The sequence below is a fragment of the Alosa sapidissima genome, chromosome 4 (genome assembly GCF_018492685.1).
Source record: "Alosa sapidissima isolate fAloSap1 chromosome 4, fAloSap1.pri, whole genome shotgun sequence".
Classification (NCBI taxonomy): Eukaryota; Metazoa; Chordata; class Actinopteri; order Clupeiformes; family Clupeidae; genus Alosa; species Alosa sapidissima.
In genome coordinates this window covers 15,228,672-15,253,849 of record NC_055960.1, presented here as the reverse complement: position 1 = coordinate 15,253,849, position 25,178 = coordinate 15,228,672, and the positions used below count along the sequence as shown (strand labels likewise).

Genomic DNA, 25,178 nt, shown 5'->3' with positions numbered 1-25,178 from the left:
TCTGAGTCTAAGCCTTTTGGCATGTGGTGCACGATGAACTAAAACAACTGTTACCCCTAACAGCGATCCGAGCTTTGATTCCCGGAATCCCAGTTTGTCTGCATGCTCCATACCACTTTTGTGGGACCTTGTTCTTGGTCAGCACACCATCCTGGGAAAGCAGATAGTGGCTGATGCAGGATCAGATTGGGCCCTGTTCTAGTGTTTGTGTGCGAGTCTAGATGGGGGTCAGATCAGTTTCATAAGGGGCTGCTGTAATGTAGAATAGGATCAGCTTGAAAATACAGACCTGTGCTAGACTGTTGATAGATAGATAGATAGATAGATAGATAGATACTTTATTGATCCCCAGGGGAAATTCAAGTTGTTCTGTCATATTTCAAATATACACTAGAGAGATGTTAAGTTCCTAGTGATAGGTAGGTGATTTCACATAGTGGCCAATCAGCAACCAAGCCTATTTACTGTCAAAAACAAAATCACTAATAAATCAACATTTGTGGTCAAAAAACAGAACCAGCAGAACAGCCTTCAAGAGTATTTCACTGGGGTTATCAAGCAGGCCCTTTCATTCAAACCAGACTACAATAGACTGTGGTGTGAAATCAAATGCAGTAAGAAATGCAGAACTGAATAAACTCACTTGTACGCTGAGGGACATGGAGTTCATTTGAGAAGTTCACATCTCAGAAATTAGATGTTGTTGTCTCTTCTAATGGAAAAACGCAACCATACAAATCTCTCAAAGAAAGGGTGGCAAAACTCAGCTGTCTAAGGATAACAAATAAAGGTTACAGAGAGAGAGTGAGAGAGAGAGAGAGAAGGGATGGAGGGCAGTGTAAATGATGTTTCACAGGTACAATTGAAACCACTAAAACGTTTGATATACAACACAGACACAAAAACATATACAAACAAAATGTAACAGTTTATAGTAACTGATTACTTCTGAAAATAGAACTGCTCAATTCATTCAGTGTCTGATAGGGGCAATCTCCAGATAACTGCATTCAATCAAACTCCCTACTCAAGCACACAAATGTAGATGTGGAGTCGTAAGGTCACAGATGTCGATGCAGAGGGGGAAATGCACACACACACAGACACACACACATACACACACACACACACACACACACACACACACACACACTCAAACAAACACACACACACACACTTATACTCACTCCTTCACATACACACATGCAGGACTTCAGTATCCATTCCGTCTCGTGCTTTATCGGCATGTGAGCCTGCGGCGCATTGGGAGTGCAGGGCTACACTACCCAGCCACCTTTCACTTGAAGAGCCCCCCGCGCCCAGAATAGCTGCAGACGGGCCTGCTATATCTGCCCCAGTGCTGGGGAACGTTTCAGCAATCAGCCCCACACCTCACCGTTTGGCAGCAGATAGGTGCCCCAAACAGCAATGATTAGAGCTGCTAGGCTTGTCGAACAGAATGGCCCTCTCCATCCAAGCCAAACATGAATTAGTTCTAGTTCGTTTGTTCACACAGCTGTTCCTGTGCACCTATGTTCAGATTTTGCCACTTTATTTCAGTGATTGCAGGTTGATTCCAGTGTTTGTCAGTCTGTGATAAACAAGAGACTTGGCTGAGCTGAAATGTAAACGCTCAGCCACGCTTGGGTTTCTCCAAACCGGGTGGAAAATAATATGATATTCATCATCATCACAAAAGCATCTTGGAGAAAGCATGACGTCAATTTATTTAGGAACAAGCATCGGAACGGTCTTCAAATTCGAAGGACAACTCCACACAAAAGCTGTGGGTGATGCAACAGGTTACACAGGAGCAAGGCCAGCCCGAGTAGTTAGTATACATTCCCTCATGTTAACAATAGACGCTGTCATCAGCAGACTAATCTCAGCTGCCAAACGCTGAGGCCTGGGCACGACTGGACGCCTCTGGCCCGACTGGACGGACTAGCGCCACTGCTGCTGGTGGTGGCACTGGCCGGCTGGATGGCCGCTCGTGATGAGGGGTGTATTCTTTGTCTATTTCAGGACACTATGAACCGCCACCCTCCCCTTTTCCACATCTCTCTCTTTGCCCCCCCCCCAACCCCCCCCTCAGCATACAAGGGCACACACATCTCTCTCTTTGCCCCCCCCCCCCCCTCAGCATACAAGGGCACACATAGCTCAAGGTCAAACCCCTCGGGGAGCAGAGTGTAAAAAGAGTCCCTCTCCTCCTGCGTACACATGCAGAATTACAGAACAGACACCGCCGAACAAATGGGCCCTGGCGAGCTCCCCGAGGACAGGCTTGATAGAGTCCTCTCGTTACCACGGTCTTAATTTAATGCTTCACTTGGAAAGTTCCAGGGAGACTGCGGCAGGGGTCACTTTCTGAACTCGGATTCGGATAAATGCCATTCGGATTTGGTCAGGAGAGGACAAGAGGTCCACTGAAGTTACTTTAAAGGGTACGGGTGGTTTTTTGATCAGTTCAGTCCTTGAATTGCTGACCATACCTAAAATTCTACTGGGAGAAGAAGATGTTAGATGCAAATATAAACATCAGGTTCTGCACTGTGCTTTGTTTTGCCTCATTTTCCAGTTTTAGCATATTATTTAGATTACCTTAAGACCAAACATCATTAGAATAGTAAAGGTTAGTGATGTTACATCTTCCTCAAAGCTCAGAGTGTCAGAAGCCGTTTCTAGCTGACAGATGCTTGGAGTGCTGTGGAATGTCTCAGTTCACAGAATGCTTCTACTGTACTTAAAGGGCGGGGGCAATTAACAGGTTCCAACTGTTAGAGTAGGCAGAATCTTTTTTTGGAACAAAATTTTTGACATTCCCTTATATCCTTCCCTCTACGTCCATGGCCTTCATCTGTTTTAAAACTAAGCAAATAACCCTTACCCTATGTTAAAGTATTCTATTAAAATAATTTGAACTTTTTCTTCTGTGTCTGTCATAAAACTTCAAATAATTCCTAACCAGCAATGGCTGCTTCACAAAACAGGCCAAATATGATGGCTTATGTTAAGCATCATGTCTAGTGTTGAGCACCGAGGGTGCTGAAATAATATCTCCTATGGCTACAACTTCTGTAGTGGTATACAATGGCAGCCCCCCTGTTGGCGTCAACAACAAAAGAAGCTGTGAACAAGCCATTAGAGGGAGAGAGATGGGTGAGGCTACACATGTGTATTTTATTAATTGAATACTTGTGAATTGTTGTTGGCCTCCAGGAGAAGGTCTATAGAGGAGTCTCAGCTTTCCTCAGACTGTACTTGGACCATCAACTGAAGAGAGTGTAACACCAGGTGTCAACGACTCTATAATGAAATAAATGGGCCCAGGGAATGCCACGCAGAAATGGCAAATCAGATATATAGCAATGGTAAGTAGATATGAGCAGTGATCTCATTCACACCTTGAAGAATGGCTGACCCTCACTTCTCGTAGTTACCAGCCTTGACAGCTCTGTCCAGAGGGAAAACTTACAAGCTCGCGATTCAATTTATCCAGGCAATTACGCGTGCATAACCTGGCCAGTTGCGAACTCGATAGTGGTTCCACAGTTGACAATAACACTATAAACACAAACACCCCCTTTGGTTTGCACCGCCCTCCACCCCTTCCGACTTACCCTAAATCACGCCTTCCCGGTACAAAAATAACTGGCTGTGTGCTTTGCGCAAAGTTGAAATGCAGCTTGCCTTTTGTGTCAATTGAGACACACGCTGCCCACCAATGGGCGGCAGAGGAGGCGACACATGATAATGTTTGACATATCTTCCCAAAGCGTGACCTTGATGGAGACAATAAATAGGGCCCATACAGCTTGCGCTCTCTCTAGCCTTTCAGCGCTTGCATAGGTTAGTCCATCCGTGCGTAGTGGCAGTGCCATACACATTTCTTTCAGTTAATTAACAAAATTGGAAGGAATTCATAATCTAGACTTGAAAATAAAAAAAGAAACTCTACTCATATATTTGTTGAGGATTGAATTAGTCAAACATAAAATAATATGTGACAGGTGTACATCTGATATTGTGAATGTTTTTTTCTTTACAACGTTTGGAGAAAATAAATAAGAAAAGGGTGTAACGTTGAATTGCGAGTAAATATTAATTTTACTCTCTCTGTTCAGGTTTGTGGAAACTTTTATCCAATTGACCTTAGAAGTGTAGCAGGACTTTGGAGGCACCAACATGTCCCGCTTATTGGACATGGAGGAGTTTGGAGAGGCAGCGCCCTTTCTGCGCAAGTCGGATCTCGTGTTACTGGGAGCACAAACGGTGGCATTCGATGGTATTGTAGAACATTTTGATCTTGTTTTGTTCTTATGATGTGATGTAGCTAACTCGTCCTTTACAACGTTGGACTGTCATTGTATAATGCAAGGCATGGATTATGAGTCGCTGTTACGAGATATATATTTTCTCTCGTGTTTAGAGCAGCGCGGACACACATGTTAACTATTGTGCTACTGTGACAGGTAAGAAGCGTGCCTGGATCCCGGACGAGAAGGAGGCATATATTGAAATTGAAATCAAAGATATCAAAGGTGACAAAGTCATCGTTGAGACAAATGATGGAAAGGTTAGTATATTATCGGATGCAATAGCCGTAAACGAGTTGTTTTCAATGGTCATTGGCGTTGTTGTTTGGTGGGGTGATACATGGAAAACTTAAAGCACTTTTAAAATGACTTAAATCACTTTGTCGCACAAAAGTAGGCTACGCGATTGATTCATGTCACTGCATTTTCTGCGATCAGTTCAAATTGTCTTTCCCTCCACACGTGCAGACCCTTACCGTGAAGTAGGATGACATCCAGCAAATGAATCCTCCCAAAATCGATATGATTGAGGATATGGCTATGCTGACCCACCTGAACGAAGCTTCTGTTTTGTTTAACCTGCGGAAGCGCTACAGCAACTGGATGATATATGTGAGTGACAGGCTGCATCCTCCAAACTTGCTCACAAATTGCGATGCTGACTGCCGAGATGTGACGAGGGAATTTGGATTTTTGTCTGTCAACGAAGTGGAGAGATCTCCCTCTTGAGTAATGTTGCTGTCTTTGTAGACGTATTCCGGGCTGTTCTGTGTGACGGTGAACCCCTACAAGTGGCTCCCGGTCTACACGGCCCCCGTGGTGGCTGCGTACAAGGGCAAGCGCCGCTCGGAGGCCCCACCGCATATCTACTCCATTGCTGACAATGCCTACAATCACATGTTGTGCAGTACGTAGGACTTTCTTTACTTTTTCCCATTATCTTGTTTAATGTTGTTATTTAATACTGAAAAAATAACAGACACCATTACTTTTTGTATTTTAAAACATCAATATTTGTTGCAAAATATCAATAGCTATGCATTTGTTTTGTCCACACAGATCGTGAGAACCAGTCCATGCTTATCACGTAAGTGTACAACAATAGGCTATCACAATAGCCACCAACATTAATAATGTTACAGAAATTAAATTCATATGATCACTTGCATAAGCCGTTGCTAAATATACTAGGCCTACTCAATACAGTTAGACCTCAGCAATACTTTTGCATTAATTGACATTTACATTTAATTGGGACATGTTTTCCATCTTTATGTACGAAAATGCAGAATTTTGCAGTCTTGGGATTTTTTTGTATGGCATGACATTTTTGTCCATTTGTCCTAAACTAATTTTTGACTACTCCCAGCGGAGAATCCGGTGCTGGCAAAACTGTGAACACGAAACGTGTAATTCAGTATTTTGCCATAATAGCAGCTCTGGGGGAAGCGGCAGCTAAAAAAGCAGTAAGGCTAAACGCTATCCGTGTTTTGGGATTTTGATTTTTCCCCCCATTTAATTTTTTCTCCCCATATTTTTTGTGTGGTTCCTTTTGAGAGTGAGACACCTTTTGATAAACATTCATCCTAGGCTGGGACAAAATTCCATTCTTCCTTCCGGTCCCATGCTGGAAAATCTTTCCTCATGTTCACTTTCTTTTTTCTTTTTTCTTTTCTTGAGAATATTTTTGTCCTCCATCTTTTTTCATTCCCACAAAGCTCTTCTCCTTTTTTACAGTGTTGGTATTAACCTCTCACTTTTACCAGCCGTCCTTAATTCATTTTTTTCCAAACATTTTTACTACCTCCAGGACCCATTTTTGCTTATCTGATTGATGTTCACTAACAAAGATTTGTTGGGTAGATTTGTACCCTTGTTCTGGTAAGCTGTTGAACTGAAACAAGTAATGGCCAGTCCATGTGATTTCAAATGTGAACAACTACAAAAAAACATCAGAAGTTCTGATACAGAGGTTGGGAATTTTTGATTCCCAGAGTGGGACTGGTCAGGCTGGTCTTCAGTTCAGTGTGGAAACCATTCAAATTCAGAGTATTGTTGTTGGTGTTCTAGGTCACGTTTCCTGATAACGTTGTCTCTTAATCTTTACAAAATTAGGCCTATACCTTACTTAATAGTTTGCTTCTCTAGGCGTGTTTCCTGAACTATCTCTTAAGAGTCTTTTTTTGCTATGTTACGTATAGGCCTACCTTGCCTTAAGAGGCTAAATCCATGTTTCTGGCATCCATTATTGACATTCACTTTTTGAGCAGGTGTCAGATTTGTTTGATGGGCATGACAGCGCAAGTGATCATAGCAGCAAGGATATGCATGTCGACATTTAATAAGCAATTATTTTTTTCCCTTTTTTTTAAATTACAATCAGGCACAACATGCAATGCAACACATAGCCTATGTATGTCTTCCTTGGCAGTAAGTGCAAGGAAGGAATATGTCTCGCCATTAACATAATTTTTTTTGTTTTTTAACTATAAAAGGTAGGCCTAAAACTAAAGAACATTGTAGCATTAAGAACATTTCAGGAAACCTTGCCCTCATTGCTGTTATAGGTCTACTAACAAACCTTTCTCATCCCTTTTCAGGGTCAAGGTCCTGCTACCAAAACTGGGGTGAGTTCATTAGCAACTAAAAAAAAAACATTTTGAATATACAGTAACTATGTAATACACAGCTTCACAACAACCAAATACAAAGCGAATCAATGCAAAGTTATACAAAACTTCAGTTCAGAGAATTTACCTTTGGAGATACATCTTGACGGATATCTGTCTGAAAACTAACCCTCTGATGATGTTTCCTGCTTAGGGCACCCTAGAGGATCAAATTATTGAGGCCAACCCTGCCATGGAGGCCTTCGGTAATGCCAAGACTGTGAGGAATGACAACTCCTCCCGCTTTGTGAGTAGAATATTTCGCTGGACATTACTGTAGAAGTTGAAAGAGTCTTATGAGTTTTCAACACAATTTGATTAGAGGAAAAATATCTGAGATTAAATATCTGAGAATTAAATGAGAAGAGGACTAACAATTGTAACTGTCTCTCTAACAACTCATATGTTGTGTTAGAATGGTGGGATGTACCATACAGATGTATGTTTTAAATATGTTACATTATTGTTTTCATCTTTTATAGGGCAAGTTTATAAGGATCCATTTTGGACACACAGGAAAACTAGCCTCTGCTGACATTGATATCTGTGAGTTATAACATCATACTCATAGACTTATATTTGCTTAAAATGCCAGCACCATATGTCATATTGTTACCAGTGCATGTTAAAATGGTGCGCACACTGGCTACAGTGGTACTTCCATTAATTAATGCACATATAAAATACCCTTGTTTTCAGATCTTCTGGAAAAATCCAGAGTGATATTTCAGCAGCCTAGAGAAAGAAGTTACCATATCTACTACCAGATCATGTCTCAGAAGAATCCAGAGCTCCTAGGTAACAGTCAAAGTCTCTCGTTAGAGAGAACATTTATTGACATCTGAAGAGTTCAAATGCAAAACCCTCTAAATCCATCTGGCCACTTTTCTTTTAAATGAGCATTTTTTTATCAGGCTCCTATAGGTTTTTGCCCTACAAATCGATATTTCAGACCAGTAAGAGAGAAATTATTTGATTAATGTATAAATTATACAATATAAATGATTAACGTATACTATGTGTGGAGAGCATTCACTCACCATTCTTATGTTGACAGAGGTGGCGTTTAGAGGGTTTTGCTGAACTCTTAATTTCTTGTCCTCTTGTACTCTCATGTATCATGTTGAGCACAACATTTTATACAATATATGCCATTGACATAATTGTGGTAGACGATAATGAACAAATTTCTACCACAATTATGATGCAAATCAAATCAAATCAAATGTTATTTGTCACATATACAAGGTACAATATCAAAATTCAATGAAATGTATAGTCTTTTAGTATTTAGTCTGATTCCAATGACTGTGCAGTGCACACTACGGCAAAGATATATACAGTAAAGGAAGTAGAGAATAGAATATAAAAATACTGTAGTGAAGTATCACTATCATGCTACAGTCCTCGTTCAAGATGTCGATAGATTGTGGCTAGAAGCTTTTCCTCAGTGCAAATGAGCTTCAGTCATCGGAAATGTTTTTGTCACCAAGCCTGAAATAGCAATCTTAGTTTTTAATTTTCCAGTTCATTACCTCTCCTGTGAGTCTAAAGTACTTTTCCATCTCTCCAACTTTGTTTATGTTGCAGACATGCTTCTGGTCTCCTCCAACCCTTTCGACTACCATTTCTGCTCTCAAGGAGTGATCACGATAGAGAGCATGGATGATGGACAGGAGCTCATGGCTACAGACGTAAGTGACCGCGAAATCACTGTTGCTAACGATAACAACAGTGACAACAGGCACCAACCCGCTGGCATTAAGTCTTGTACTCGTCTCACGCAAGCCATGGCAATGACCAAAGTCTGTCGTAATACCAGTGCCATCCTCTGTGGGGCGATATGACTTTCTGGCTAACTGTGTGGCAGTTTCATTGACCTGGGCTGTCTGTCATCAATGTTGTACTTGTTTCTTTATACTGTGAAATGAATAAAAGCAGCCTACACTTTTCCCTATACTACAACATGCAGGACTTAAAAATAGCACAATCAGTTAGCACAATCTGTGAACACAGTGCATGACACAAAACCGCTTCTGAAACACCTCTGGTGACCTGGTAATATGTCCTCCCTCTGAATGTTTGTTTTTGTGTGTTGGCCAGCATGCCATGGACATCTTGGGTTTCAGTCCAGATGAGAAATACGGCTGCTACAAGATCGTGGGGGCCATCATGCACTTTGGCAACATGAAGTTCAAGCAGAGGCAGAGGGAGGAGCAGGCTGAGGCCGACGGCACTGAAAGTGGGTTGGATCTCTTACTGAGGACTTAATTCTAAGATTTTCCGTCTTTTGTCATCTTGTTTCCAATTCCTAAATTAACTTCAAACCCAGAAGTTCCAAGTTGTACCAAAAGCCAGTGGGCACAATAGTATGTATGTCCCCTCATAATTCTATGCTGGAATCATAGTGGTTCTACATCATGTGCAGTACAGAACCATAGAAGATATCAGTCATCACATTTAGAGTACCGTAATATGAAATGGAAGATGGAAGATTGATATGATTAGCTATGGTATTATTGTAGTAAAAGGATGCTTCCTCAGATTTTAGTAATCATAGTAATCACGTGTGTGTGTGTGCGTGTTCTGATCAGGTGCTGATAAGGCCTCCTACCTGATGGGCGTGAGCTCTGCTGACCTCATTAAGGGCCTGCTGTACCCCAGAGTGAAGGTGGGGAATGAGTACGTGGTGAAGGGACAAAATGTGGAACAGGTGAGTCTCATCTAGAACACTCAAACACACACACACACACACACACACACACACACACACACACACACACACACACACACACACACAGTAGCAATGCACAGGACCCCTCTCTGAAAAAAGAGAGAAAGAAAGAAAGAAAGAAAACAATTGTAATTGTTTAGATAATTGTAATGTTCATTTTTCTTTCTTCCCCTTTTCATTGATAAAAACACAAACAAAAAGAGCATTGATTTATTTGTCCTGCCGATCAATATGGAGGCACTGAGCACCCTGTGGATTCAGCCTGGTATCCAGGCAACAGTATGTGCGTTCAAGAATGACAGCTGTGCCTCTCTGTGCTCTGTGTGTGTGTGTTTGTTTCCTTTGTGTCTCTATGTGTGTGTGTGTGTGTGTGTGGGGGGGGGGGGGTGTGGGCGGTGTAGGTTAACTATGCAGTGGGAGCATTGGCCAAAGCTACGTACGACCGCATGTTTAAATGGCTGGTGGGGCGTATCAACAAGACCCTCTACACTGTCCTGCCTCGGCAGTTCTTCATCGGCGTCCTCGACATCGCAGGCTTCGAGATCTTTGAAGTAAGTAGATGTACTGTAATGGAGGCATTTGACAGCTTTTTTTTTTTTTTTACAGATTTTACTTGACACCATCAGCTGTCTAATGTTATTTTTTTCTCTTCCTTAAGCTGAACAGCTTTGAGCAGCTGTGCATCAACTTCACCAATGAGAAACTGCAACAGTTTTTCAACCACCACATGTTCATCCTGGAGCAGGAGGAGTACAAGAGAGAAGGGATCGAATGGACTTTCATTGATTTTGGGCTGGACCTCCAAGCCTGCATTGACCTCATCGAAAAGGTGTGCAGAGGTTTAACTCATCATTGATATTGCCAATATCAGATTTTTATGGTAGTTATCAAAGATAGCAGTTGGATTCTAAGTTTTCTAGATTTGTAGACTGTTGTAGGTCTGTGTAAGGCTTAGTCAATTGTATCATTGCAGCACATGAATGTAATGAAACTTGGAAGCTGGATATATTTGATTGCATTTTCAATGTACTTTTATTGTTTTATCTCAGCCCCTGGGAATCCTTTCCATCCTCGAAGAGGAATGCATGTTCCCAAAGGCCACGGACGGCAGCTTCAAAGCCAAGCTGTACGACAACCACGTTGGCAAATCGCCCAACTTCCAGAAGCCGCGGCCGGATAAGAAGCGCAAATTCGAGGCCCAGTTCGAGATAATGCACTACGCCGGAGTGGTAGGCTGACTCTACTCTACCATAGCCATCTGTAGCTTATCTTGGCGAACACAGCGTTAGCAGCTATCATGAGTGTAATTCCAATGGAAGACAGATACAGTTCGGAAGCTGATTGAGCAACCTTTTGAGCTCGGCAATGTTGCTGAGTATTGTTGCTGAGTATTGTTGTTTTGGTAGGTTCTAATTGAAATTGGGCATCATTTTTTTTTTTTGCAAATGATCACAATCATCCAACCAGACCACATGGAACTGTTTATGTGGTTGCCCAGCAACATTACTCAAAAAGTTGCCCCATGTGTCATCATCTTGAGACCTGTATTCCTAAAGAACCCTTCACCATTATTGTTCTCTCATTTTAAGTTATTAGAAGAGGTTTCTTTGACAAGTATTTTTAACTATAATGAACAGTTTTTTTTGTCAAGAAGTACCATTGGAAAAGGTATTTTTGAGAAACCTAAGCATCTCTCAGTATGCAATTATATATGAATACCATAATACCAACCATAATGATCACTCATACACAATGTTTATGATGACCGTTTAGATAATTTGACCGTTGATAAAAATGACCGTTTAGATAATTTCCGACAGTCTCTTTGTCTTTCCTCATGATTTTTCCTCATTTATTTGTCATCTTTGTTAGCATGTGTGTGCATGGTCTCTTATGAATCTCTGTATTTGACTTGCCAGGTGCCTTATAACCTTGCTGGCTGGCTGGACAAAAACAAGGACCCGCTGAATGAAACAGTGGTGGCCTGCTTTCAGAAGTCCTCCAACAAACTACTGGCTGCTCTCTATGAGAACTACATCAGCTCCGACACAGGTAACAGCGCTGTCCACTCTACATAGCTTATACTAAATTGTCCTAATGTGGGACACTGCCTAATGTGGGACACCTAAGCTCCAGTGGGTGTGGCTCTTCCCCAAACTAATGAATGTCAGTAAAACTATGGGAAAGGCAAATCTGTAGGGTCCTGTGATCAAAACTGGATGTGGATTTATTGTGTTGCCCTCACATCATAGCCTAATAGCCTACTACAGAAGACCGAAAAAAGCAAAAAATGGCCCACATTAGGGCAATCCACCCCCTACATAAATATCATTCACATTCTTCATTGTTCCACACTTAAAAAGTGGAACTTTCTGCCAATGTGTACTTCGCCTCTTTACAGCGCTTCAAATTTGAAAGGCTGTGGTATTGTGTAGTCTATAGTCTTAAGTCTATCTGTAACATGATCCTCCACTCCAGCCTCTGATCCCAAACCTGGCGCCAAAGAGAAGAGGAAGAAGGCGGCCTCTTTCCAGACAGTCTCTCAGCTCCATAAGGTGAGGATGATGTCATACTGTTTGCCCGGGGTGGTCACTTTGCCCTGTCCCATCCTGTTCGCCGCGAATCGCCTGACCGGCTGACATTTACGGCATCACGTGTTTCGTATTTTAAGTTACAGTTGCACGAGGGAGCCTACCAACACTGTTGGAAGAGGGGATAATTTTATTGTAGGGGGATTTTTACAAATTATTTATAGTGTAACTCACTGTAGTGGAAAGAAACCGCCTGAGCCCTTAGAGTGTTTAGCCCATGTGCCGATCAGCTGCCGCGAAGAGGAATTTGGCTAATGATACACAGGGTAACCTTTTAGGCAACATAACCAGGCAGCATTACTGACAGACACAACACAGCCTCAATGCCTTTGAGGGTCACGGACAAAAACGACACGCCAGCTGGACTTTGTGTCACTGTGATGGTATCTGCTTTGGCAGTGTAGCCTGAAAATGTTGCCTTACAATATGGTAGAGCTTTATATTGTCTGTTTTTAACTGTGAAGGACCAGTAAAAGTGTACTTTGTATGGTATTGACACTGTGAAACATGCCACACATAGAAAATGGCTGCCCTTTGGTGAATATCCTTCTGTAGACGAGAGGGAGGCAGTTAAGACTTGCAGTGATGTTTAGGGCATTGATCAAATGAACATCACTTTAAGTCTGTGCTGGCTCCACTGCTCCAAGCATCTCAGGACACCACATCACACACAGCCTCCCAGCCTACCAGTCTCCTCACACACTATCTGCCTCTGTCTGTGCAGCTGGGAGGATACACAAACAATTGTTACTGTGTTTTCCCTCTAATCATCCAGAGAACTTTTATATTGTGCAATGACATCTAAGTTCAAACATTTCCTTTTGCCAGTGCAATAAAATAGAGCAATAAAATCATATAATACTACAGTAGTGAAGCAGTTGTACTGTTGCAGCTGTGTTTGTACAGTTAGTAATAGTAATAGTAAAAAATACACCTGGAAACATTAGAACCTGGTAATTCTGGACAGAAAAGATTTTTAAAATGTCATAGAGAAGGTTACACTCGGTGCCCCTGGTCATGGTCTCTATGTGTTGCATCTGCAGGAGAATCTGAATAAGCTGATGACCAACCTGCGTTGCACTCAGCCCCACTTTGTGCGCTGCATCATCCCCAATGAGACCAAGACTCCAGGTACTCACCTCCACACCATGCATCACACACAGAGAATAGCATGCTTATAGTGTACCACATGCAGAGAATAGCATGCTTATAGTGTACCACATGCAGAGAATAGCATAGTTCTAGAGTACCCCATATAGAGAGTAGCATACTTAAAGAGTACTACATGCAAATGATAGCATACTGAAAGAATACTACATACAGAGAATAACACACTGTGACCCTATTGACCTTGTCTCAAGTGTCTCCACTATCACAACCACATCTCGGCTTTCCACCCCCTCTCTCACACACACACACACACACACACACACACACACACATACACAACTCCATTTTTTATTCTTTCTCTCATCCTTTGCCCCTTTCTTTCTTTCTCTCTCTCTCTCTCTCTCTCTCTCTCTCTCTCTCTCTCTCTCCTGTAGGAATCATGGATGCGTTCTTGGTCCTGCACCAGCTGCGCTGTAACGGTGTGCTGGAGGGGATCCGTATCTGCAGGAAAGGCTTCCCCAACCGCATCCTCTACGCCGACTTCAAGCAGAGGTCAGACTTACACCTCATCACTGCATCTCAGCATCTCAGTACACAGACATAAGAGAAAGGAAGTTATCTAAATGAAGGAATCCAAATATTAATGGGACATTTACTATCCTTATTCTGATTGAAATCCATGGACTGTGCAGGACATTATTTTCCCTTATCCCTGTTCTCTCCGTGTTTTTCTGATCTGTTTGTTTTTGATAATGAGCAGGTATCGTATCCTGAACCCTCATGCCATCCCAGATGACACGTTTGTGGACAGCAGGAAAGCTGCAGAGAAGCTGCTGGGCTCTCTTGACATCGACCACAACCAGTATCGCTTTGGTCACACCAAGGTATGAAATATAGTTGTTTCTCTTATTCAGTGTTCATCCACAGCACCTTATACCAGAGTAAAAAAATCAGTTGAACTTTTTAGTTGAACGTTTGTGCAAATGTGCAATGGATCTTTTCAGTTACCTCCAGAGTGTTGGTCTGGTCAGACATGGTTTTGTTCATTTTAACTGTTTAGTTCAGTTTGGACATTTCTATGGTATTTGTCATAACCGAGTAGCCAGACGTTTGTAGAAATGGAGCAGACATACACCCGTGTGTGTGTGTGTGTGTGTGTGTGTGTGTGTGTGTGTGTGTGTGTGTGTGTGTGTGTGTGTGAGAGTGTGTGTGCAGTGCTTTGATTTAACACTGTGAGTGTGTACCTGTGGGACAGGTGTTCTTCAAGGCGGGGCTGCTGGGCCAGCTGGAGGAGATGAGAGACGAGCGCCTGGCCAAAATCCTCACTCTGCTGTAGGCCGTCAGCCGGGGCAAGATCATGAGGATGGAGCTGAGGAGGATGATGGAGAGGAAGTGAGAGCTGCATGCATGCACACACACACACACACACACACACACACACACACACACACACACACACACACACACACACACACACACACACACACACACACAGGCACAGAGACACACACACATACACACACACACACACACACACACACACACACACACAGACACACACACACACACACACACACACGCACACAGACATACACACACACACACGAGGCAGGTGTACCAGCAAGGAAGTTCAAACCCATGGGTGTTAGTTGCTAGAACAGCTCTTAGAGTGATGGGGGGCACTGTGCTGTGCACTGTGCTATGGAATAGATTGTAATCATTCCCAGTTGTGTCCTAATCATCTCAACAGTGTCCCACCATTCTATCTAGATGTCCATTCATTCACACCTCTGATTTATACCTATACTCAAACACCAGTGTCCATGAGAAAGGATTGGTAGACTGTGTGGCTCATGTGTCTGGAGTCACTTTCAGTAGGAGAAATACAGTCAGCATCTAGTTTCTCTCACTCCTAGTGTTTAAAGCAGTTGGCCAGTATACAACTCAGCAGTGAACTATGGATCACGTTTAGGAATACACATAAACACACACACACACACACACACACATACACACACACACACACACACACACACACACACACACACGTGCGCATACGCACACACATATACTCATAAACGTTATATGAGCACAAACTGCCCTCACACTGCCCCCCCCCCCCCCCCCCCCCACACACACAGACAGACAAATACACACACACACACAAACACACACACACACACACACCTTGTCAGCCAGACTGAGCTCAGTGTCAAGGCCCTGAGGTCACATTGGTCATGCCGCTGGCAGAGGCCCTTTGTTACATGAAGCCTCCACCTGCTCCACCTCACGCCGAATGTATTCCCACTGTCCGCTCCAAGCAGCGCCTGGGGCAGACGTGACGTTTTAAGCCCCCCGACCACATGTGTGTGGTCAGTAAGCCACTACAAGCCCTTCACCCCAACACACACACACACACACACACACAAAGGCACGGACATACACACACACACACACACCTAACTGCGCTCGGCCCTTGCCCTCTGACACACCCTAAATGAAACAATGCTGATGGTGTCCTCAAACCCAGGTTGCAACACGTGTTAGGCAACAGCTGGTTGCTCCTTCCTAAAAATACAGGCACCCGGCTCCGCATACACGCGCATACACACACACACACACACACACATGCACGTACAGACATTCACACACACCCTGTCACTGTTCAGCATGGCGCCTGTAGTTTTAAATGAGCACATAGATGGCATATCTGGGCGGTGAAAGAGGATTAGACAGTACTGTGGCCAGAGGGCTTTGATTACTAAATAAATTAAATGGACAAAACCTGACGACTTAACTGTGAAAATACACTAAAGAGACATACTGCACATTTGGCCATTTATCATATAATCTCATGTGCCTTTCCATAAACGGAGATTCTCATCCTGCTGAAGGCACACAAAGACACCTCCATACACAGGCAGACGCGGACACGCGGACACACACACACACACACACACACACACACACACACACACATGCACATGCACATGCACATGCGCACACACACACACACACACACACACACACACACACGCACATGCGCACACACACACACACACACACACACACACACACACACACACACACACACACACACACACACACACACATACACACACAGGCTGCCACACACATGCTCACATGCCTATTCCTGTTTACTCACTCAAGCATCCCTTTGACATGGTTAACATACCAAGCCATGGCTATACATGGATAGCAACACGCCTGTTTAATTTGCTCTCCAACAATAGCCAGAGAGCAGGCGGCAGCCCGATTTAATTTATCACAGGTCTATATTTGTTCCGCTCTTGGGAAAGAAGTGCAGATGAAAGAACCCAAATGGCTTAACTGGGCTTAGGTGTCGGTGGTATTAGTGTCAGTGGGACCAGTTCAAAGAGAGGGAGGGATCACTTTTGTCTCAGAGTGAAGTCTCAATGATTTAAAGGGACAGTCCACAGTGAAGTGCACTTCAAGCTTTTGGATTTCAATAGGAAGTCAGTTTTACAGTGATTCTTGCAAAATGGGTGTAAAATGGGTGGGTGTAATGTGCAATGTGTCATGTTTATGATAATGCCTTTTTTATGTTATATATCAAGCCACTATTTAATTAATCAGTTGACCTGGAACCTCTGATCATACCACTACAAAGAATAATATCTGCACATACAGCATATGTTACATTAATATTCCTCTATTCAAACAATTGTCATATCACCCATGTCTCCTTGTTGCAATAGTTCTACCATTCTCTCTCCACTCATTCTCAACAACAGCCTCACACACTCTGTCTGTCTAGTTTCTTTATTTTCTCTTCACATGTTTCTCTCTTCTCTCTTTTGTGCCACTCTGTAGGGAGGCTCTGATGATCATCCAGTGGAACATCCGGGCCTTCAACACAGTGAAACTGTGGATGGCCATGGATGAAGCTCTTCTTCAAGATCAAGCCTCTGCTGAAGAGCGCCACTGCGGAGAAGGAGCTGACCGCCCTCAAGGAGGAGTACCTCAAGCTAAAGGAGACGCTGGAGAAGTCGGAGGCCAAGCGCAAGGACCTGGAGGAGAAGCAGGTCAACCTGACCCAAGAGAAGAATGACCTCACTCTCCAACTGCAAGCTGTGAGTAACACCCCCCCCCCCCCTCCAACTGTGTCTAACCATGTCTGTGTTAGATCCACTGGTTGTTGATGCTTTGTCAGTAAAGTAGACCAATAGACCAATAGGCATGGAACCGGCACTGAAAAATAACTCTAAATGTGCCAAGTATATTGATAATTTACAAGGGGCAAATTCTTACATTGTGGTGTGGGAAGTTGATATAGAGGTTTTTGGAATGGTCTTGGTCTGGTATGGTCTTGATCTGGAATACCTCAAAGTGATGATATTTTATATTCTTCTGATCAATTAAAGAATGACATTCTCTCTCTTTCTCTCTCTCTCCCTCTCTCTCTCTCTCTCCCTCACCCACCTCAGGAGCAAGATAATCTTGCCGACGCTGAGGACCGTTGTGACCTGCTCATCAAGACTAAGATCCAGCTGGAGTCCAAGGTGAAGGAGCTGACCGAGAGGCTGGAGGACGAGGAGGAGATGAATGCCAACGTGGCCGCCAAGAAGCGCAAGCTGGAGGACGAGTGTGCTGAGCTCAAGAAGGACATCGATGACCTGGAGATCACTCTGGCCAAGCTGGAGAAGGAGAAGCATGCCACTGAGAACAAGGTGAGAAGTATGGATGGAAGCTGAGGTGATATCTAAAGTGACTTTTTGCTAGACCAACTCTCTGTGGTTTATACTACACAGTGAAACCACCTCAACCTTTTGGAATGCTCCTCATATGCCAGCACTGCATTTATCTATGTATTTGTACGTACTTGTATGTACTCCATTTACAACTACACTGAACTACATTTGTCCTGTAGTTGTAGAATTGAATACATTCAAAATAAGTTGTGAATGGCATGTTCATTTGGGGGAAACTATATTCCTTCCTTTAGTAAAAAAAAAATGAATAAACATGTTTGCACACTTTGGACAGGAAAGACTTTGAGCTGAACCAAATCAGTACCAGAATTGAAGATGAGCAGGCTCTGGTCCTCCAACTTCAGAAGAGGATCAAGGAGTTACAGGTTTGTGAAACATGTCCTGCTACAGCTAAACCAATCTTTCTCAATTGGATTATACTACTGACACGTTCAGTGTACACGCTTTACTTGACATGACTCCAGGATGTCCTGGATGAAACCTCCATCTTCAGCACATGATCATATTCACCTCCATTCTCCATCCTCAGGCTCGCATCGAGGAACTCGAGGAGGAGCTGGAGGCCGAGCGAGCGTCTCAGGCCAAGTCGGAGAAGCAGCGCAGCGAAACGTCCCGTGAGCTCGAAGAGCTCAGCGAGCGTCTGGAGGAGGCCGGCGGCGCCACCACGGCCCAGATCGAGATGAACAAGAAGCGTGAGGCGGACGTCCTGAAGCTGCAGCGGGACCTGGAGGAAGCCATGGTGCACCACGAGACCGCCACGGCAGCGCTGCGCAAGAAGCACGCCGACACCGTGGCCGAACTCGGCGATCAGATTGACAGCCTACAGCGCCTCAAGCAGAAGCTAGAGAAGGACCGCGCCGAGGCCAAGATGGAGGCTGATGACCTGGCCTCCAACCTTGAACAGGTCGCAAAAACTAAGGTGAGGGCATTGACTGGTTAGTAAATTGATTAATTGATTGATTGATTGATTAATTGATTCAATCATAGATTGATTATGTCCACCCTAAACCTACATTTCTTTACTGAATGCTGATTGCACACAGGACCATATTTAATCCGCTTTGAATAAACAATCCCTCCCTGTATGATTTCAGGCCAGTGCAGAGAAGACATGTCGGCTCTACGAGGACCAGATGAACGAGTCCAAGGCCAAGGTGGATGAGCTCCAGAGGCAGCTCAATGACAGCAACACCCAGAGGGCTCGTGCCCAGGCCGAGAGTGGTGAGCTCACACAACTCACATTCCCGCTCTTTTAAGGTCAACACCAATATTCCAATTGGATAAGTGAATGAGGAATGAAAACTGGTACATTCAGTTCTTTTCTGCTCATAACAACAGTCAGCACTGTGAAGATTTTATAGGCACTAAAAGTGAAAAATAAGATTTGACAAAACAAAGTAAAGAAAAACTTTGACAATGACACAGTGAAAAACATTTTTATTTCAAACAACTGGAAATCAAATTTTCTTGTTGTGACCAACTTCCTGTTGGTGAGGCTCATTGTCCCCGCCTCTTCCTGTTTACAGCTGAGCTGGGCAGGAAGCTTGAGGAGAGAGAGGCTCTGATCTCACAGCTGCAACGCACTAAAATCTTCTTCAGTCAGAATGCTGAGGAGTTCAAAAAACAGCTGGATGAAGAAAACAAGGTTAACAAACAACTTTCACATGCTGAAGATACTGCTGAAGATACATATTCATTAATCCTAAAAGACATCCTGGAGGAAATGCAACCACAGATAATTGGGGCATTACTATCATTAAAAGACAGTATTATAGAAGTAGATAAAGTAGTTGTATTAAAGCATTGTGTGTGCAATGCTAATTATAATAGTGAGAGTAGGATAGACAGGAGTAGAGCAGAATAAATTAAACTTCCCCAGTGGTATATAAAAATCTGATGGTTTCCATGGCTTTTCCAGGCAAAGAATGCCCTGGCTCATGCACTCCAGTCTGCGCACCATGACAATGACCTGTTACGAGAGCAGTATGAGGAGGAGCAGGAGGCCAAGTCTGAGCTGCAGAGGGCGCTGTCCAAGGCCAACGCTGAGGTCACCCACTGGAGAACCAAATATGAGACGGATGCCATCCAAAAAACCGAGGAACTTGAAGAGGCCAAGTGAGTTAAACATTTGGTGACTTGACATTAGATGTTTGTGGAATGCTATTGAAACCATAAAAAAGTATTTCTTTACATTTAGGCTTAAAAAACATAGATTGCCTTTACAAATTGTCCTCTGTTTCTAATAATTTTCTCAATCACATGCATCCATCCTCTAAGCCATCTGTATGTTAACAGCACAAAAGAAAACAATTTTTTTTTTTTACCTTTCTTCCACCAGGAAGAAGCTTGTGACTCGTCTACAGGAGGCTGAGGAGAGCGTGGAGTCGTCCAGCGCCAAGTGCTCGTCCCTGGAGAAGACCAAGCACCGACTGCAGACGGAGATGGAGGACCTAGTGGTGGACCTGGAGCGCGCCAGCGCTGCTGCAGCTGCCCTGGACAAGAAGCAGCGCAACTTCGACAAGGTGCTGGCCGAGTGGCGTCAGAAATGCGAGGAGTGGCAGGCGGAGCTGGAGGCTTCGCAGAAGGAGGCGCGCAGCCTGAGCACCGAGCTCTTCAAGCTCAAGAACTCCTACGAGGAGGCGCTCGACCACCTGGAGACCGTCAAACGGGAGAACAAGAATCTCCAGGGTAAGCTCCAAGCTAATGTAGTCTATTTCTGGGAATCTCATTGCCACATACAGTATGTTGCAACAGTATATTAGCTGGGAGCACACATACGATTAATTATGGAAACAGTGGATGACTTAAACAATTTCTTATGCTTTAACCATGTCTTTCTTATTAATGATGAATTACTGGTAAGCTTTACAACTCAATTCTTGATCAAGACAATGGCTGTTCATGTAGGTAGTGTAGTTTTTAGGATACAAATGCTATTATATTGGGAACTGCTGGGTTCTGTCCACTGATCTTGCTAGTGATGTCCCTGCAGAGGAGATCTCTGATCTGTCTGACCAGATCAGCCAGGGAGGCAAGACCATCCAGGAGCTGGAGAAGATCAAGAAAGGCCTGGACCAGGAGAAGAGTGAGATCCAGGCTTCCCTGGAGGAGGCTGAGGTGGGTACTGAAGAAGTAGTCCACATTCTCCCTCATTATACTGTAGTCATGCAGCCAGTGTGGTCAACAGTGACGCTTGATCTTGGTAGGATTTAGCAGCACACTATGATAAATATAATGAAATTTACTCTCCCAATAAAGTCTTTTACAAGCACAAGGCCACACAAGGCCTTTGTCAAGTAACAACTCAATGAAAGCTCTGAGAATGCTCTGAATGTCAATGCAATGCTAGTGCTTTGAAGTGAAGTGAATGCTTTATGTGTTGGTAGCTTTCTACCCTTTATGGCTTGACATTGGGTGAAAACAACAACAGCTACTTCTGTTGCTCTTAGGCGACTCTGGAACATGAGGAGAGTAAAACCCTCCGCATCCAGTTGGAGCTCAACCAAGTTAAAGCTGATGTTGACAAGAAACTGGCTGAGAAGGATGAGGAAATTGACAACCTTCGGTGAGCGTGACTCTGATTTTGTCCTTAATTTCCTTCATTTTAAGACCACAGTAACTCTCTTTACATGTTAAAGGATTAAGTATCTTAGATTTTTTTTTCCTGGTAAGCAAAATGAAGCATGTAAATGGTTAATAGAATATATTAATTTCCTCTGGATTGTCTTGGAGCTCAGTCATTAAGTTCACAGATCTAATCCACACCTTCTACTCTGCCCCTTCTAAAACAGTCGCAATCACCAGCGTGCTCTGGACTCCATGCAAGCCACCCTGGACGCAGAGGCCAAGTCTCGCAACGAGGCAGTTCGGCTGAAAAAGAAGATGGAGTGCGACCTGAATGAGATGGAGGTGCAGCTGAACCATGCCAACCGCTCAGCCGCGGAGTCCCAGAAGACCGCCCGCAACCTGCAGGCCCAGATCAAGGCAAGGCCTCAAGCACTTCAACTCAGTGTTACAACTACCGTTACAGTCCTTTCACCAGTGCTAGTTTACTCCGTTGTAGTCACATTTCTTGAACCTGCCCTATTTCAAACATCTATAGCATCAAGGGTCTTAATTCTTCAAGGCTTGATAAGGTTCTCCATGAGACCTTGAGAACACCAACACGATCAATTTACTAGTCACATTTCAGGGAAACAACAAAAGAACATTTGGACTTGTTTTTGCTTCGTTTTAAACAATATAAGCTATCCTTCATAATAATCTTAAAAGGCTTAATGAGACTGTTGCCTGTGTGGTTGAGCACAGGATGTGCAGATGGAGCTGGATGAGACCATTCACCAGAACGAGGAGCTGAAGGAGCAGACGGCGGTCTAACCGGACTAACCGGAACAACCTGCTGGTGGCCGAGGTGGAGGAGCTCCACGCGCTGCAGGAGCAGAACGATTGCGCCCGCAAGCTGGCCGAGCACGAGCTGGTGGAGACCTCTGAGAGGGTCAACCTGCTGCACTCACAGGTGAGTCTACCTGAGCAGCCTACACCTGTGCTGCACTACTCTCACCTGGGCCTCTGAATGAGTCTGTATTGTGTATAAACATTAGCTGGACTTCCATTCAAGTTTTTAATCTGCATTTTGACAATATGAATAAGAATTCCTTACTGTAAATTCTTAAAATTGGCATGAAATCAAATGTGAATACAATTCAATTTGCTTGGGTGGGGCAGATTAGCTTGCTATTCATACAGGGTATAATACGACTAAATGGATTTGCTTACATACATTTGCATTTGCACATGGTTTCCCTGTTTCCCTGACATCAGCTGATCACAACTTCTCCCCTTGATTAGGAGAGTGGATTTTTAATCCGCATAACACAGCTAATGAAAAAGTGCACATACAAGTTAATCAGCTTTCAACTACAGTCACCATTAGTCGCTGGTCATATTGTCAACCACTGAACACCTGCACAAAGATCCAAGACCCTGTGACACACAACGCACCCACACATTTTCAAAGAAAACACACTGATCAATTTGATACAGGCTGTGGATCAAACACCTGTTGTTCCCTTGCAGAACATGTCCCTGCTGAACCAGAAGAAGAAGCTGGAGGCTGACTTGTCTGCGCTGTCTGGAGAGGTGGACGACGTCCAGCAGGAGTGTCGTAACGCAGAGGAGAAGGCCAAGAAGGCCATCACTGATGTGTGTGGTGATTGTTGTTGCTGTTTTTATTTTGCATGATTCTCTAAGGTATTTGTTTGAGAAGCACTAGCTACAGCGGAGAAGACATGACATATTTATCCATGAAATTTTTCAAAAATTTTACCTCTTATTTTTTTTATCCTCCTTCTCCATAGGCGGCCATGATGGCTGAGGAGCTGAAGAAGGAGCAGGACACCAGCGCTCACCTGGAGCGAATGAAGACCTGCAGATGCGTCTGGACGAGGCTGAGCAGATCGCCCTCAAAGGGGGCAAAAAGCAGATGCAGAAGCTGGAGAGCCGGGTGAGGACACATCTGACAATTTAGACCATTTAATTCAAAGCGCTGACAATGACCAAGGACTTTTGCCTATAGCCTATTAAAAGTCTAAAAATGAACTTGTAATCAATATCTGTTGAATTATTAGTTTTATCTAGTTTTTCATTGGTTTTAAGCAGTGTTTTCCAGGGAGATTTTTTATAAGAACTAAAGGTGAGAGAATGTTGGAGTGAATTGTCTGTCTGACAATTTTCCTTGTGGTAGGTCAAAGACCTGGAGAGCGAGCTAGAGCTGGAGCAGAAGAAAAGCAATGAGTTCCAGAAGGGATTCCGCAAATATGAGAGGAGGATCAAGGAGCTCACTTACCAAGTGCGTGGGTACACACACACACACACACACACACACGCACTCTATAGTAACGTTGTTGGCACCATTTCCCAAAATGTTAACATATCAACTGAGCACTGCATCCTGAGTGATCAGATATGCATATGCACAAATATAGTAATTCCTGTATGAAATACAATCATAACACAAAGGAAAATTCCATCTTAATGGCCATTCCATTGTTGTGTTAATATATATGACACCATCACATGGATCAACCTACATGATTAAGGCATCACATATAACTGTACCCTCACACAATCAACTGTGATCAGTGAGTAAATGCTGCCCCCTACTGTTCCTACAGACGGAGGACGACCGGAAGAATCAGGCCCGTATGCAGGTGCTCATAGACAAGCTACAGGCCAAAGTCAAGACCTATAAGAGACAGGCCGAGGAGGCGGTGAGTCCAAATTCCACACTTGAACCCACTTGTCAAAGCAGCGGGAAGGAATTCTGGTCAAAAACTAGCCATTTATCCACTGAAGGCATGCCGAGATGACAGTCTTTTTATTGTTATGTTGTGTAGGAAGAGCAGACCAACTCCAACCTGACCAAGTTCAGGAAGATCCAGCATGAGCTGTATGATGCAGAGGAGAGAGCGGACATGGCTGAGTCACAGGCCAACAAACTGCGCATTCGCACCCGTGACCAAGGGGGGAAGGCAAGTAAAAAAAAAAAAACAAAAAAAAAACGTTCAATTTTCATACCATAGCAAACATTTTAAGATTTAATGATGGCAGTTCTTCTAGTAATTTTAAACCATTTTAATATGTTTACAGAAAATATATGTATTATTGACATTACATTATATCTTAAAAAAATCTTTAATGTATTTCAGCCTCCACTTACACAATGAGGAGGGACCACCACATAACATCCCACTTACAGTCAAGCTGCTGCAACAGATGTTTTGATTGTGTGATGGCAAATTCATTAAACGCTTGGAAAGAAACATATGCATCCATGTGGCCTTCTCATTACTTCAAGTGCATGTGCAAGAGAGGACATGCACACCAACAGGAATTGTAGTGATGATGGGGCTGTTTTATGCGTACACTCTTTCTGGGAGAGCAACACAGGAATTGTAGTTAAGATGGGGCTGTTTTATGCATACACTCTTTCTGGTTAAGAT

General features: G+C 43.5%; 2 protein-coding genes across 5 annotated transcripts in view; one reads left to right on the top strand and one right to left on the bottom strand.

The window, feature by feature from the left end:
• Positions 1–3,838: 3,838 nt before the first annotated feature.
• On the top strand, positions 3,839–25,004 carry myh7ba (myosin, heavy chain 7B, cardiac muscle, beta a). Its single transcript, XM_042089257.1, is given in 44 exon segments — positions 3,839–3,852; positions 4,128–4,288; positions 4,476–4,579; positions 4,788–4,931; positions 5,070–5,226; positions 5,379–5,406; positions 5,689–5,782; positions 6,920–6,946; positions 7,143–7,235; positions 7,471–7,534; positions 7,688–7,786; positions 8,579–8,682; positions 9,092–9,230; positions 9,583–9,701; positions 10,124–10,273; positions 10,381–10,551; positions 10,772–10,951; positions 11,642–11,774; positions 12,201–12,277; positions 13,357–13,444; positions 13,858–13,975; positions 14,184–14,307; positions 14,679–14,815; positions 17,279–17,333; positions 17,335–17,538; positions 17,893–18,435; positions 18,438–18,542; positions 18,707–19,096; positions 19,272–19,398; positions 19,704–19,822; positions 20,096–20,292; positions 20,516–20,865; positions 21,170–21,294; positions 21,627–21,742; positions 21,969–22,161; positions 22,486–22,554; positions 22,556–22,693; positions 23,254–23,379; positions 23,535–23,595; positions 23,598–23,680; positions 23,921–24,025; positions 24,351–24,446; positions 24,573–24,707; positions 24,885–25,004. Coding segments are annotated over 43 exon segments (5,805 nt in total). The 5' UTR covers positions 3,839–3,852; positions 4,128–4,188; the 3' UTR covers positions 24,903–25,004.
• trpc4apa (transient receptor potential cation channel, subfamily C, member 4 associated protein a) overlaps positions 15,587–25,178 on the bottom strand; it is a 28,097-nt gene continuing 18,505 nt past the window's right edge. The window contains exon 20 of one of the 4 annotated variants that reach the window (XR_006031210.1): positions 15,587–15,610. The gene's annotated coding sequence lies outside the window, so the exon portion shown is untranslated. Of the gene's footprint in view, positions 15,611–15,857; positions 15,883–25,178 lie in introns of those variants that run through there. The other 3 variants (XR_006031208.1, XR_006031209.1, XR_006031207.1) reach the window with 3 other exon arrangements.